Here is a 16,789-nt window from a genome sequence, read left to right as displayed (position 1 = left end):
CGTATCTAATTTTTGAATATCTGATGAACTTTTCATACGTATAACACGTATTTCTTATTACATTTAGCCGAAATCTATTAAATATAGGTCGAAGTATAGCGCTAAGCAGACATCTTACAATTTCTGTATATTCTAGACTAGTTTAATGTTTAACCTTGATTGTAGCTTTGCTTGTTTGTTCGTTTCTTGCGCTTGTTTCCTGACAAAAAAAGAACATAAACAATTTATACTATCTATATTTTGTCTTTGTACTGTATCATTTGTTATTGGACAACATAAGAATTCCAAAGGTCATAATAGAATAACTGATAGAACAGTTCAAACAAAAAAAAGTAAACAATTTAGAGTGATAATTAAAAATTTAAAAAGAGACAATTGTAAATATGCAAATGCAACGAATAAATAACTATAACAAATTGTACAGAGTTTTAAGAAACACGAGCTCAGAACACTCCGCATGTTTATTATTACTTTTGTGCCAAATGAACCCCATACATTTCGTTATTTTCATTCTAATGGACCTTATTATGATATTTTCACATGACGCTGTTATAATATCTTGTAAGACATGCGTCATTCGTTACGTCAGTCTAGAGAATGAACCTTTTAACCTCCTGTATCATATTTATAACCACTTTATTACAGGTAAATTGTAGTTGTAGCCTTTTCCAAAATTCCTTTGCTCATATCATGAACTTGGTAATGTATGATGGCTTGTTTAGCAGCTGAGACATTCTAAAAATATTGTTAAACATGCGGGCACATAGTGAGATTCATTTTCCGTAGATTACCACAGACCCGAATATCCTTTTGCGGATCCTCGAAGTTTAAAAGAACCTTTTATCACTCAATGCTATAAGCTCTTTTGAAAGTAAGTTCTTTGAATATATCAAATAATTCTATTGTTTATATAGATTATTCTATCGTCCTTAACTTTCCAAAAAACCGTTAAGTTCAGTGACTTGTTAAACAAGAAACATGTTCAATTACACTACACAGGTATATTTTGTTTACGCATACTTTTTTGTTCCTCAATTTCAGGCGCATTAGAAGTATTAACCCATATATGTGGTGCCGCTATAAAATCTTCTATGATGATAAGTGTTGTCTTTTTAAGTAAAAATAAAAGTGTTGTTAATATATTTAATGTATCGATGATAATATTCTAATATCCTTTATGCATTCATATAATAACCATCTAGACCAAAATGAGTTCATCATTTATAGTATTCAATTGAATTTAATGGTTTGTGTGATGTTCTAAGTCTTTTTAGACATGGTAGTGTTGCCCCCTCATTTCGTTTTCAAGATAATTGATGATATTTTTGATTCATTCATGGTATATATCAATTCGTGCACACCATGTTATCGTTTTTTAAAATTTATTATTATAATAATTCTAGTATAACTTACTGCATGTTATGACTCCTACAAATGCTCCTGCTAGAGTTGTTATTGAACCAAATAGTGAAGGAAGTAAAATATTCAAGTCTAAAAAAACGATGAAAACATAAGCAATGTATACCTAAAACGATTCAAAACCATGAACGGGTGATTGTTGTTTTTGTAATGTAATTTGCAAAGATAATACATTTCAGAGTTGATTAGTAAACATTAACTGCACCAGCAGTAAATTTCGACAATACCCAAAATGATTTCCAAAGGTGCAGGACATTATAGTTAAGCTAAATAAGATTTCGTATGACAGAACCGAAGAACACACAATGGACTTGGTAAAAAGTAAAATATCAAAAATACCGAACAAAAAATTTATTTGCCGGTCCCTTATTGAATATAAAAATAAAAACCTCAAAAACCTCAAACAAATGGAAAATGTCACAGTCCGGACTAAGTACAGGCATTTCCTTATGTTGAAAATTGGAGATTAAGCCGATATTTATATCTAACCAAACCGACTACGATTTGAATGTTATATCGTGTATTTATGTGCATGTAAAATCGTTGATTGAAGCAAATTATCTAGGATTCCACAATTCAATTTTCACAAAATTATCGGTTGCAATTTAGAACACAGACGCATGAATATTTTTGCTCTTTAATCTGTATTTAGTCAGAACAACTAAGTTTTTTGTTTATTTTACTACGCATTGTTAAATATTTAACGGACAGCTTGTGCAGTCATAAATATTGCACACTTGCATACTTGGAATGAAAAGTAAAATCACACAAATACTGAACTCCGAGAAAATAGTATATTGCTACTGAGGTAGGAGAAGTTGATAATTTCAAATCAAATATCATCTCGTTTGTCATAGTTTTACAAATATTCGTCCAGATATTTACATTTTTTTTTATTACTTTGCCAAATCATTTCAATGCTTTTAATGTTTTGTTATAATACTGTTTAAGTTGAACTATAGAAGTTGTAAAAGAATTAAAAAAACCACTCAAGATTTAGATTCCTAATTATGCAAATTACAAATTATGTTGTGAACAGTACAAGATTAGGTCAAACGGCACATGTTATGCATTTGGAAAACAAACCTGAAATACATTTTGTTAAGTTAAAGCTTACATTACAGCACTTACCAACAGAACTGCTTTCTTCCTCGATATTCTTCTTTTCGTCGTCATTATTATTAATATTTTTATAATTATAATTATTAATACTGCCGATCGCAATGATTCTATCAAGGAATTCCAGATACATATCGTGTGATGTTGGTATACATGGTCTACAGGTCGAATTGTCACAGCTACATTTACTCATCTGTATAGTCATTCTTTCCATAGCATGAGGACTTAATGCTGAAGTCTTCAGATTCTCAATTAACGCTTAAATAGTTTATACAATAGAATATAACTCGATAAAATGGTGCTCATCAAAAATATATACTAAACATTTACATCTATTTTTCTAATTCAAATTAGATACAAGAAAGAAGTTATTCGCTTATCATTTCCTGAATTCAAATCATGAGCAATTAGATTTATCATTTCAATATATAATGCGTTATATGAATTTTCTCTAAAGAATAATTTTTGTTTTCTTTTTTCTTTAAATTAACCATATAACACATTGTCATTTGCAGGAATCTTTCTCATAACTAGTTTGTAATACATGTATAAGTTTGGATTATCGTGCAACCTCAATTTATAATGCATTTATTTCGTAATCGATATTTGTACTGAAACATTTGAGTTTAAACTGTTTATCATGTAAAAATCAAATGCTTTGTCAGCAATTTGACCTCATTACGACATGCCAATTCGACTGTTTTGTTGAATTGAAAAGACAGAATTCTGGTGAAATAAGATGATATTGTAAATGTTTTTACTTAGTATTTCCTCATATAAATTCTTTAATTTCTCCATTTTTATCACCTCTTCCAACTTTGTCGCCTATTGCCATGTTAAATACTGTAAATATGGTCGAATATCTTCGTACACTCTTTCTAACAAGATAAACTTTATATATGTGCATTCCAAAGAATTTAAAAGGACACGTTAACCTCAATTTGTATTTTCTTAATTGATTCATTAAATTGAAACATTGGTTATCTTCTTTTGTCTCAAGCTTACGACGATAGAGATACATTTGTATATCGTTTTTCCTGTTTGATACTATTTGAAGTTAGTTTGCTCTGTTATGTATGATACCTCAGATGACGTTTCACTTTTAAACAGTTTTCATATGGATTGAGATATTTGGATGAGAGTTTAATACTTCTAAAGCATGTTTCGTTTTAATACTAGTAGATTCCGAGATTAACGAAGGGATGATTTCAGTTCGCTACTTCGAAATATTTGTACAAGATCTTCCCTATGACGAATTTAAACAATACAAACGGTAAACATGACGGCATAATTAAGGTTATGACGAAACAGGCGACCTAAACATGACTAATATCAAAATTCAGTGCTTAATCATGTTTAACCCCAAGACATGCTTCGTATAACTGTCAAATACAGGAGCCTTTGAATCTGTAAGCCGTTTTCTTAAACGTTGTAAACTGTTGAATATGTAAAATTTCTTACCATTTGTACGTACGGTAAGTGTTGTTAACCCTGACGATTGGTTGTATGGACTGTAAAATAATATCTCTAGCATAGATATTTTCTCCCAACAGAATTCATAGATCATTGAGAAGTCTTGTTTATTGTCACATCTTAGTGTTTTTTCTGTAATCAGCTGAAAAAAATCATTTAGGTTACTTATGGTACGATGCGTAGTAGTGATGTACTTATATCTGTATTAATTATCATAAAAATCCTTGGTATCCTCTTAGCTTCCTTTGTTTTTTTTAATAAATATATAGTTCACAAAATAATGCTATTCCTTTTAAGAATGACAAAATAAAAAGCTCAAACACATCTAACGAATGGAAAAGGACTGTCATATTACTGAATAAACAAGTGGATCAAACCTGGATTTATAGCTGGGGTTATATTCCTAATGCGCCTTGAAATGAGGAACTCAAACGTCACGTGTGAACAAAAAATCTCTGTGTAGTGATATTTGGAACTTTTCTATTACAAACAAGTGACTGATCTTAACCATTTGTGTTCATTTATAAAGCTGGGGAACACAGAATAAATGTTTAAATTCTATGAAATAATTAAATGTGTTACTCCAGGGGTAGATTACCTTAGCCGTATCTGGCACAACGTTTTGGAATTTTGGGTCCTCAATGCTCTTCATCTTTGTATTTGTTTGGCTTATTTACTCTTTTGATCTGAGCGTCACTAATGAGTCTTATGTAGACGAAACGCGCGTTTGGCGTTTAAATTATAATCCTGCTACTTTTCAAAGTATTAGATTTTCAAAGAACTTATTGTGTTAAAAATTGGATTTTTTACCACGAGGAGCCGCATCACAAAAAGATACTCCGGGTTTGCGCATTTACAGAAAAAGCAATCTCACTTCGTATCCCGAAAATTTAACCACATATGTGAAAATGTTTCAGCTTCGAAATGAGCAATGACAAATATCCAAGTTAACGATATGGATTGAGCAGCAGAAGAAAACGTTACCATTACCGCCTACGGAGACTAATACGCATCTTGACCCAGATGGCCGAACCTCCCATCTGTATGACAGACCCATTCATTTCCATTATATTGACAACAATATGTGACAAAAACAAACAGATATAAAAGTTCAAAACGTTAAAATTGAATGACTACATAGAGGAGGGTCGAAAGATACCAGAGGGAAGTAAATATCAAAGATAAAATATAAACTGACAACGCCATGGCTTAAAAATAAAAAGACAAACAGACAAATAAACACAAGACACAACATAGAAAAATAGACCAAGCAACATGAACCCATAAAAAAACCAAGTGGTAATCTCAGGTGCTCCGTAAGGGTAAGCAAATCCTGCTCCACATGTGGCATCCGTCATGTTGCTCATGTGATTGTAATCCTGGTAAATAGTCTAATTTGATAGGTTACATTCGTGGTGAAAAAGGAAGTGTATTGTAGTAACGACAATAGGAATAGACTGGATTTCATCTGTGAAACGGTTATTCCATAACGGTCAACCAACTCCTAATGGCGTCTGTAAAATTTACGAAAGGATGATTTCAATATCACCATTTGGAACTTTTGGTTTCATAGCTTCCTTGTCAGCAGCAACCCTGTATATAAAAAAATCATGATAGGAAATACAAGCCCAGGAATATCGTATCAATTGGAAGAAATGTATGTGCTGCTGGATTGATGCTAAATAGAAATGAAAATTCACAAACTGGAAGCTCTAATCATCTCTTCAGGGCAAAAAAAAACGAATGTAGAATTTTATTCATTCATGATCTTGATATAAATACTGAATGAATAACTGAATGACATGAATATGCACAGCACAAAGTTGTAACGAATTGAATTTTGCCTTTGTATTTTTATATCTATACGTTGTTTTTAAGACTTAAAAGTAGTGATTCATCGAATTAGTGCATCATGAATGTATACTACATATATTTCATCGTATGCATATAATAGACAGCACTGATCGATATTGATCTAAACCACAATTATTGCTGCTAAAAGCTACATAAGGGACAATTCATGTTGGATATAAAGTATTGTAAAGATGTTTTCGAGTTGTTGCCTGAGTGAAAACAATGACTTCCGATACTACAATTAAAAACAAAAAATAATAAATGCATCCGGATCTTAAAAGGAATGTGAGTAGATAGTAATACGAGTATAATAAAAATTACAATGAAGAGTTGTGATTGCTAAGCAGATAACTCTTAACAGCAGACAAAGCGATTTAGACTTTAGATGCTAAATGTCAACATTTGGTCTTTGACTGTGTTTTAAGCATGGCTGTAAGTTTTTCTATAGCAATATATTTTATTTCGTTTGAAATTGGGGTTTCCCCGTTGCTATTTGTAGTAATTATTTATAGATAAATAGTATAACTAGTTCTGATACTTGTTCTGTAACAGTATGTACTATTCATAAATTTGATGTTAGGTGCATAAGGCACGAGGAAAGTTTTTGCGGTTTCTACGGGTGGGGTTTAATGGTACTATATAAAGTTTGGCATTTAAATGTATTAATAGCGAAGGTGCTCGCAGTTACGTCGTATAGAAGTTGGTAAGATTGGTATACATGCAGTTGCTGCTATGTTTATTGTACGTACAGGCGTAGGAGGTTTTAGCAGAGGAAAACGAAACGATGTGAAAGAGGAACAATGTTATATGTCATGTATTTAAATGTTATTTCAATCGAAGAAATCTGTACAATGAAGTAAAATAGAATATTGTATCACAAGAGAAAATAATATGTTACGGCGAGTAACTAATCCTATATATGTGTCTGTCTTGTTTATAGTCTATTGAATTTGGAGATAAAATTCGGACGAGCAGGGCGAGGGAGAATTTAGTTTCCAATACCGCGTAGCAAGCATGATTTTACGCACACATGATTTTATTTTTATCATTAATACAGACGCTAGTGTCTGTTCCTTTATATAAACTGTTGAGTATTATTGTATAACCTACTGTAAACCAACTTATTTTAGCGAGCAATTTATTTTCTCGACTTTCGCAATTATAAAAATAACGCGAAGATAAATCGTCGCGAATATGTAAAACTTAGATCTTTCCTTATTAAACTATATCCAGAAATTAGAAAATCGCGAAATTAAATATCCGCGAAATATACTTGAAAGGGTAAAACGCGGAATAAAGTCTTCGCGAAAATAAGTTGGTTTACAGTATCATGTACGTACCATACTCTGAGTTGTATACAATGATATTGGCTTGGTTTTATTTAGGATATCTACAGCCCATCCTCTTATGACTATTGTATCATTTCTGCCGCATGGTATATCTATATCATACACGTTAAAGCACATGCCGAAAAAACGGTAAGTGTTGTTTATATTATTCACACCAATGAAATAAAGTGAGCACGGCGGGTCAATATGAAGCCTATCTGATATAACATTAAATTCTTGCTTGTCTTGTGCAAGTGCAAATATGTCACACATGCTGTTATTCGAAGACCTTCCAATAGAAACTGAAATAACAAAAATTATTCACTTTTAAATATGATTTCACCTAGATAAATTTATTCATCTTATCATTGTGTCAGAAATCTCATCCAAATCCCATTTAAAATCAGAACATGGAGTAGAGCTAAGGGTTAATATTGAATCTCAGATTTTAATAATTTACTTAATTGAGGACAAGAAATTGCTCATTCTACATTTAAACAGCTTTAATATTTACTTCTGATACAAAATAACTTCTTTTTGCATCTCATAATGAAAATAACAAAGAAGGGACCACTTAAATTTGCATATTCTAAAAGGGCTTTGAATGGATTGAATAACGTGCTGTTTTCATTGTTTACAGCACTTAGTTGATACCTCTGCAATTTCTCCAGGGTATCATTAGCTAAGCAGTCAATACATTTTGTACTTTGGTACTGAAATGATTTATTATGAAGCTTTTTTTCTCGAATACTTCATGGATTTTTAATATATCGAGTCTTTGTTTAATGGTTTTCATTGTAACTTTGTTGCTTCCTATTTTATATAATGATAATCTTGTAGTTACCGTTGTAATTGCATACAGGATATGGAGTCAATCGTAGATATTCATGAAGACTGCAAAGCATTATATACATATAATGTTATTAAAATATATTTGGATGAGCAATTCCAATTGAGTTGAATATATAAAAAAAATGTTCGTCCGCAGGTTTGCAATATAACATTTTACACTATTTATTTAAACGGATAATTTACCATGTCATACTTTTTTCCTAAGAATGTATCGTGTTCAACATTTGTAATTTTTTCTTACCATTTTTATGTGTAGTATATACAACGTCTTCGGCGATCATAACCACACCAGTCAACAAAGTTTTAAAGTAAAAACTTGCTACTGCTATTCTACAATGTTTCATTTCAAATAGATACATCAACTGTCCTATAAAGTAAAACATGTCTTTGGTATATTATTTTATCTTTATTGACAATTGATATAATACAGAGGAAGTGATAAAATAAACTAAGGAAACAGAGGGAAAAAGAAATCCATCATATGTGTACAGGAGTTAAACTAAAATTTTTCGTTCCATCAAACAGCCTATGAAAAAGAGAGGAGATAGAGTGAAAGCAAAACATTAATGAAACAAAGCATTACTTTTGTGATGAATCCTTTTCATGAACAACCCGCCCCGCATGAAACCAGTGACATAGCTTAAACGCTCTTCAAGTTTGTACTTGTTTGGCTTTATTTCTATTTTGATTTGAGCGTCGATGAAGACGAAACGCGCGCCTGTCGTTTACATTATAAACCTGGTACACTTGATAACAACACACATGTCGAAATGTACTATCGAACTGTTTACTTGTATATTTGTCTGTCCCGAATGTCCTTGAATTTATTGTCCTACTATAGAACATGGCCATTTGTGTGTTACTAGAATACACCCGTGAAATCTCGGGCATTTCGAGCATGGATGAAATTATGTAAACCGTTATAGGATAATCTTTTGTAAAATAATTTTCGCGTTTCTGTAAACTATGAACATACGTATATTATAATGAGGTTTATTTCCTTTTAGATATCTAACTAAGTTTCTTCTTTTTTCCACGGCGATCACTGCTATATTATATAGAGAGTCTCTTCATATTATAGAATTATAATAATAGTACACATGCTGAGAATAACGCAAAAATAATGTCCTGTCCCCGAGTATTTGTTTCGGATCATGGTGCGGAGCATTTATTTTCAGTCGATATACCCACTATCTTGAAATGGTTATTTATCAAAGATAGGTTTTGATTGGTTGGTTTATGATGCGGCTGAGATACAACAATATCTATTGGTTTAAATGGGATACATTTTGTTACATATTTTTCTGTCTCAGGATAAGACATCAAATGCCAGAAAATTAAATATGTTTTTTTCATGTTCGTTATGTTAAACATATATTCAAATAATACACGATGATATTGATGTATAGATTCTGCGTACTGATGTTGTTTATCATTTAACAACGTGTTTTATAGTTCTTTCATTTGTCTTTGTTCTATTAATAATATTACTTTTACTGTTAAATGGTTTTATTTGATATACGTTTGACGTGGCTCGGTACTTATACATCTCGTCAATGTGTTTGTATTGGCTTTCATTTTTGGTGGTTTGTTTTGAATATTCGACTTTTTGTATTTCTTTTGTTCTTTTAACGTGACATTACTTAAAAATATCCCGTCAGTATGATATTATTCTATTATATGCCATTATGATATTTTTCTATTATGAATTACAATATACATCGAACCACAAACGTCAAAATCATTCAATCGCGTAGTGGAATTCTCACATACTTTTGATTGTTTAACCCTGTATGCTAACATTGCCTATGTAAATTTAAAAATTGTTTTTATGCACATTGAACGACAAATTTATGTGACGTATAAAATTTTCTGACGTCAGACACTCAGCATAATGAATGTGTTCGTAGATAGTAGATGTTTTTGTGTTCTGTTAAATTGTTCCTTTAAAAATTGTTATACATTGTACGATGATGACTGATGTACCCATATTTTGACTATTTAATTTATTGTGTCTGTTTATTTAAAGCATCAATGTTGATAAGACTGTCATTAAAGTGAGAGGGTAAATCTACCATTTTCTACATTTGAAAATGCCTGTACCAAGTAAGGAATCATTTGTTTTTGATGCGTTTTGTTATTTGATTTTGCCATGTGATTTATGGACTTTCCGAATTGATTTTCTTCTAAGTTCATTATTTTTGTGATTTTACTTTTTGTTTGCACACTGAAATTCAATATTGAAAAATCAAGTATTATTGCATGTTTATTTGCCTTGCTATTCTACAATATACAAAATTTGTTTTGCTCAACAATGCTCCTATACAATTTTTACAGTATCTGTATTTTCAAAAAATTCTGCCAATCAAGGGACACTTCCAGAGTTGTGTCTAATTTGAATGCTTTGATTTTTATTACCACATTTCCTATTCTAAATCAACAACCACATGCACACATATTCCCTTAAATTATGATAGAGGTAAGCAGTCCGTTTACGAAAGCTCAAAGTTATTATGAAAATCATGTAAAAAGTCTAAAACTTGAAGTCTTGTTTACGACTTAAAAGTCGGTCTGATGACGGAAACAATACCCGGACTTTTTTTTTTCATTTTTCCCCAAATATAACCAAAACTGAATTATCATAAGATTGGATTATAAATGCGACTATGCATGGTAACTATAGGACACAGCTGCATGATGATCAATTCATTGCAGAAGGGAGGAAAGCGACACACACAATGATGTATTCTCATTTAATAGTTAAGATATTTAACATTGCCATAAAAGGTTTGGCTAGCCCCGAAACCAGGTTCAACTCACCATTTTTACTTAAAATGTTAAGTACTAAGTCAGGAAAACGGCAGTTGTTATCTTATAGTTCGTTTCTGCGTGTGTTGCATTGTCGTTATAATTTGTTCCACTTCAGTGTTTCTGATGTTTCGTTCTTTTCCTCTTATAGTTGACGTGTTTCCCTCGGTTTTAGTTTATAATTTTCTATCAATCGACTTTTGAACGGTTGTGTACTACAGTTGTCTTTACTCAAAGCTGAAAAAAGCTTTTCATTTTCGATTCGGAAACACTGATTATGTTCATTTCGACAATACATGTACAGTTTATCGTGGTTGTAGATATTTAAAATTTTGATACTGTGTTGTATATACATGTATTGCAGTAAATGACCAAGATAATATAAACAAAATATATTGCCATATTTTTTTTTTGGATTCGGATATCATAGTTTCAAACGATAAAACCAAAACAAAAATTAAAGACAAAAGACGATTTATCATTTTCTCGTTTACATTTTCCTTCATAGACAGATGAGAACATGTAGTCAGGAATTCTATGTAACCAAAATGTACATAAATCTCTCATAGATACAAAATATTTCATAGACATATTATTTACAAAGGCCTTTAACTAAGATATGAGTCATTTTATCTCATTGATCCCTTAAACCATTCATTTTAAACGGATATCAAGTCAATGCCGTAGTAAGATATTTAAACATTGTGTTAATAGGTACACCATTAAGAAATGATTTTTAAAAAAGATCAAAACATCGATAAAAGAGGGACGTAAGATACCAGAGGGACAAACTCATAGATTGAAAATAATCTGACAACGCCATGGCTGAAATAAGACAAACAGACAAATAAAAGTATAGAAAACACAACATAGAAAACTAAATATTAACAACACTTAACCTACCAAAAACTGGGGGTGATCTGAGGTTTTCAGGAAGGGTAAGCAGACCCTGCTCCACATGTGGCATATTATAAAGTGCAAATTTTTGAAATTAATAAACTTAATGGTCTTCATTCTGTTGATAATATGTACTTATCTTTTGGTATTGCGCAAATGATACTTTCTCGGACTGTTTTTGACGACTCTCTACTAAATCCTTGGTATACATAGACTATGTGGTATTGTTGCCAATGAGACAACTCTCCATTATATATAAATTGACACAGCATTAACGACTATACGTCACTGTACATCCTTCAATAATGAGCAAATCCCTAACCACGTAGTCTGCTATGCAAGGCCTCGAAAAAACAAATGCACAACAATCTACACGAGAAAACCGGCAAATATGTAAAAATATAAAAAAAGAAGATGTGGCCTGATTTTGCCAAGGAGACATCTCTGCACAAGAGACCAAAATGAAACAGAAATTAACAACTATAGGTCATCTGAAGGCCTTCAACAATGATTAAACCCATACCGCATAGTCAGCTATTGAAGGCCCCGAAATGACAATGTAAAACAATTCAAACGAGAAAACTAACGACCGTATTTGTATTAAAATAATAAACGAAAATCATATATGTAACACAGCAACAAAAGACGACCACTGAATAACAGGATCATGACTTGGGACAGGCATATCATAATGTGGTGGGTTTAACTATTTCAAGTTGCTAACATTCCCCATAACTTTGGGCAGTTGTGTAACAGTACAACATATACAAAACAGAATATAAAAATCAGTTGAGTCTGGCAGAATTTACGTAAAATAAACGATGTTCATTAGATACCTATATCATTCATTGAAATGTAAAAAAAACAAATATTTGACCGATCGAGATACACTTCTATGATATCAGGTGATCAGTATGTATGTTACTATCAATTGACGTTACAATAAACATTATGGTGACTAGGTCTTTAGATTTATACTGTTTAACCTAATTTTGAATGTATCAAGTGTCTTAACAAAAAATCAATAACAAAAGAAATTAGTGGTGTACTCTTGTGTATTTAAACACTGAGAATAAAACCAAAATACACTCTAACATTAGAAGCAATTCGTAAGATACGTCAGTTGATTGATTTCTATTGTAATAAGATTAACTTACGTTCAAGGAATTTTCTTTGCAGTTCAGTATTTTTCTGATTTTACTTTTTAATTCAATTAACTTGGTATTTATCTGCCAAGTGCGTAATTTTTCAGACAAAGTTGAACAAGAAATTGATTACGATGAAAATATATTCCTATGCATTCCTGGAAAAAAAATCTATGAAGTCGAGCGTCTTATCACGTACACAGGGATCAACAATCACACAACCAAGTTTTGAGAAGAATGTTTTGAAATATAAAAGATACAACAATGTGTTGAATGATATATATCTACCTTTTAGTAATCAGTTGGTTATATGAAAACACTATACGAAGAAGACTAAATAGATATACATTTATCTTACTAGATACAATGTATTTATTAGATAACATGCATTATGCAAGCATAGATTATTTAGGGTCGTCAAGCTTAAATACTTGAACGATAAATCTGAAATCTAAATTTATCTTATACTTAAAAATGTGTTGGTTCTGGTATGAATTATAAGCAGCTTTACTAACAATTTGACTGATTTCTATTGTAATAAGATTCACATAAATGTACTTGGTTTACATCTAGTTATTCATTGAAGACAAAGTAAAACGAAAAAAATAATTTATTACTTTAAAAATATATAATAACTATAAGTAATGATAGAAAAAATGATGAAGTCGCGCGTCTTATCAGATATACGGAGAGCGATGCTCACACAAACAAATTGTTCATAATATAAACAACACAACAATGTGTTATATAATTTGCATCCACTTCTTTTATTATTCAGTTGATTATATGAAATCATTATATGAATAAAACTTAATGGATATTATCTTACTAGATACTTTGTATTTACTAGATAATATATATTGGGTAATCATAGAGTATTTATTCCTTGGAAAAAAATTAGAAATCTGATTAATATTTGCCAAACTTAAAGAAATACTTTTGTTATTGTATCAGTTATCATATAGCAGTGGCAGATCCTTTGGGTTGGGTCCTTTTTTTTTCTGGACGATCAATGCATTTGAATGGGGACATATGATTTACACTCCCCCTTATTCTGGGACTGTGTGCCTCATATGTTTACCGATATCTGGATATTGACAATAAGCGTTGGTCATAATCAAAAGTACATATCAAAGAGATTATTTCTATTATGAATTTTCAATTTTTGTGAATCTATATTTCAGCAACGCTTGCATACAAGGTAAAAGATAAATCCATGTCATATTTCTGAGCTTCAGTTTCATGTGATGATTGTTATGATAGAAGATAGAAGCTTACCGATTACAAGAAACGTATTGAACCAATTATTTGACATGTCCAATGTTAAGTTATACAATCGGAAGTTCAAATGCACAACTACATGATTTGATTGCTGTTATGGAATATCTTTGCCTTAGATAAAAAAAAGATTTGCTTCAATTTTAGTTTCACCTCTGTAATTTCTTCATCGACTGTGTTATCATACGAACTACTATACTGATTGAATTACATGTAACATAGCATACGCGAACGTAAAACAAACTAACACAACTACAAATGCATCGTACAAAAATAAGATTTTATCGTGAGATGACGTATTAATATATTTCATACCTAGTGTTCAAAAGGTAATAGAAAAATCAAAGGTTTAATATCTGGTAGGATCGTAGATCCTTTTATCAAGTAAAACACTGCGTGCAAATTAAGTATGATTACTGTATTTGAAAGGTGAGGTTGATCCCTTATTACTGCAAAATAGTTCTGATTTTTAATATCAATGTACAAAAAGGGGTGGCAGATACCGAAAGGATATCCAAACTCATAAGTCGATAACAAACTGACAATGCCATAACAAAAAAGATAAGAAAATAGTATCGATTAAAATAACAGTATACAAAATACAGCACAGACAACTAAAAGCTAAATTACAGGTGATGATCTCGAGTTTTTTTTTGTAGAGTAAGCAGATCCTGCTTCCCAATTATAACCCGGTGAAAATTTTAATTTGGCTATCCTTTTCGAGTTAATCAGACCAGGAATAATATACCGACAATCGAAACATGTCTGTCATCGTCTGTCCAACCCCTTAATGGTCAACCAACCGATTATTAAAGGTATGTGTAGTCATGTATGATCACTTTAAATTCCACACGGGTGCGTTAAAGGTAAGAATTGGAACAACATTTAATTCAGTATTGCAAATTAAAATCATGGGAATAAATTTTACATTTTTAATATTGTAGAATCGAACATCACTGGAGAGATATTAATTGTCGAAATGTACCTATTTAGCATAACAAGTAGTACTGGTAATTTTATTTTGAGGCATATATTTATATTGTTTTACTTCAAAGTAAACGATGCATGATTTTAATGAAACTCTTATGTGACTTATGTACAAATAGAATATAAAAGACATGAAAAGTGTATTTAAGAAACAATTAATATACAATGTTGGTCAACAGTAATCGATAAATATTGCATGTACATCACTTGTGTTTTCACTACGTTCTTTGAAAAATAACATGCACATCATCTTCAGACTTTCTCTGAAATAGAACATATGTATTATCAAAACAATAAAAATAGAACTAAACATAAAATATTGCAGATGCATGGGAAAGTATAAAAACATCTTAAAAGAAAAATAATCTAACTTTCATATGTTCTATCAAATTTGAGTGTTATTGATTAAGCAATCCAGAAAAGCGCGTCTGACAAACATAGTATATAAAATTTAATTTTATTTAATAGCAAAGCTAACAAAGGAAGGAGTTCTTGACAGAACGACGTTAATATCATTAAAGTCATAAATGCATACATAATGTTGTGTTTGTATTTGATACAATGCATACTTTTAAAAACTTACAGTGTCTTCGTTAATCAATTGAAACATAGAATGACTATTGAGCAACAAACGACATGCGTCCATAAAAAAATGTACAGAGATGAACTGGTTCTGAGGTCTGATTGACTTTTTGCGAGTTGCTGCAGGAGTGAGATGTAGGAGCACAATCCGTATTAAATCATTTAAACCGTCAATCAAGTGTTATAATAGATCTATTTTTTAAATAAATCAATTTTGGATGTAACGCGTCTTCTGATTGGCCGATGTTGTTTTGTTTATCAGCTCATAGACATTATTTGGTCATGTGACCGTGACGACATCAACGTTATTTCATGGTTTGCTACGGTTCAAAATGGGATATAGAATTAAATTATAAGAAATGACTGTCATATTATGTCGGTCAATTTGAAATAGCACAAACAAAGTGGTGCACACTTTTAAATAATCCGCTACACGGGTTATTCAGTGTGCGCCACAATGTTGATGTTATTTTTTCATAGACAAAAAAATTATTACATCATTTGTTAAGTCGATAACTCAATCATATTTTTACTTCAGTAACTATCACAAATTAGCACAAGCTTAAGCCCCCTATTCGTCAATTCCTTATATTCAGAAAAAAACACCTTCGTTTTGTTCTACTTCATTGTCTTTTCTGATAGAACATGAAAACGTAGGTGCTTATCATACAGGTTGGTTTGCATACGTTCCGTTTCGTTACGAGAGACAAGAGGAAAACATTATATCATTCTTTGCGGATTGTTTATACTATGATTTAAATTTTTGCTCTGTTTGGGAATATTTTGTTTTCGAATTATCTCTATTGTTAGTTTGTATCATATGGAAAAATTTCGAATGAACATCTCTATAATCTCTCTCTGAGGAAAGTTGCTCACCTTTAAGATTTTTACTTTTGACTTCTTTCTTCTTGTTCCTTTTTTCCTGAAGATTGGCTTTTAATGTATCTATAATACAAATTTAGTTGATTACAAATAAACAGACAGGTAGCTGTAAAACGTCATCATTTCAATAAAAGCGAAACATTATTAAATCTAATTTGCAAATCA

At 31.2% G+C, this 16,789-nt stretch overlaps 1 protein-coding gene and 1 long non-coding RNA gene across 2 annotated transcripts; both read right to left on the bottom strand.

Annotated features, from left to right (window-relative positions):
- Nucleotides 1–1,384: 1,384 nt before the first annotated feature.
- Nucleotides 1,385–7,484, bottom strand: LOC139526840 (uncharacterized). The gene is made up of 4 exons (XM_071321986.1): nucleotides 7,206–7,484; nucleotides 4,000–4,153; nucleotides 2,551–2,796; nucleotides 1,385–1,491 (listed from the first exon to the last, which is right to left on the bottom strand). Exons 1-4 carry the CDS (start codon nucleotides 7,464–7,466, stop codon nucleotides 1,400–1,402), a joined length of 753 nt encoding a protein of 250 aa, XP_071178087.1. The 5' UTR covers nucleotides 7,467–7,484; the 3' UTR covers nucleotides 1,385–1,399.
- A 7,273-nt stretch (nucleotides 7,485–14,757) lies between these two features.
- Nucleotides 14,758–16,689, bottom strand: LOC139528655 (uncharacterized). Its single transcript, XR_011665659.1, has 2 exons — nucleotides 16,619–16,689; nucleotides 14,758–15,423 (listed from the first exon to the last, which is right to left on the bottom strand). It is a non-coding gene; the product is annotated as an uncharacterized lncRNA (long non-coding RNA).
- Nucleotides 16,690–16,789: the final 100 nt, after the last annotated feature.

Source organism: Mytilus edulis, chromosome 6, assembly GCF_963676685.1.
Source record: "Mytilus edulis chromosome 6, xbMytEdul2.2, whole genome shotgun sequence".
Lineage (NCBI taxonomy): Eukaryota > Metazoa > Mollusca > Bivalvia > Mytilida > Mytilidae > Mytilus > Mytilus edulis.
This window is presented reverse-complemented; position numbering and strand designations above follow the sequence as displayed.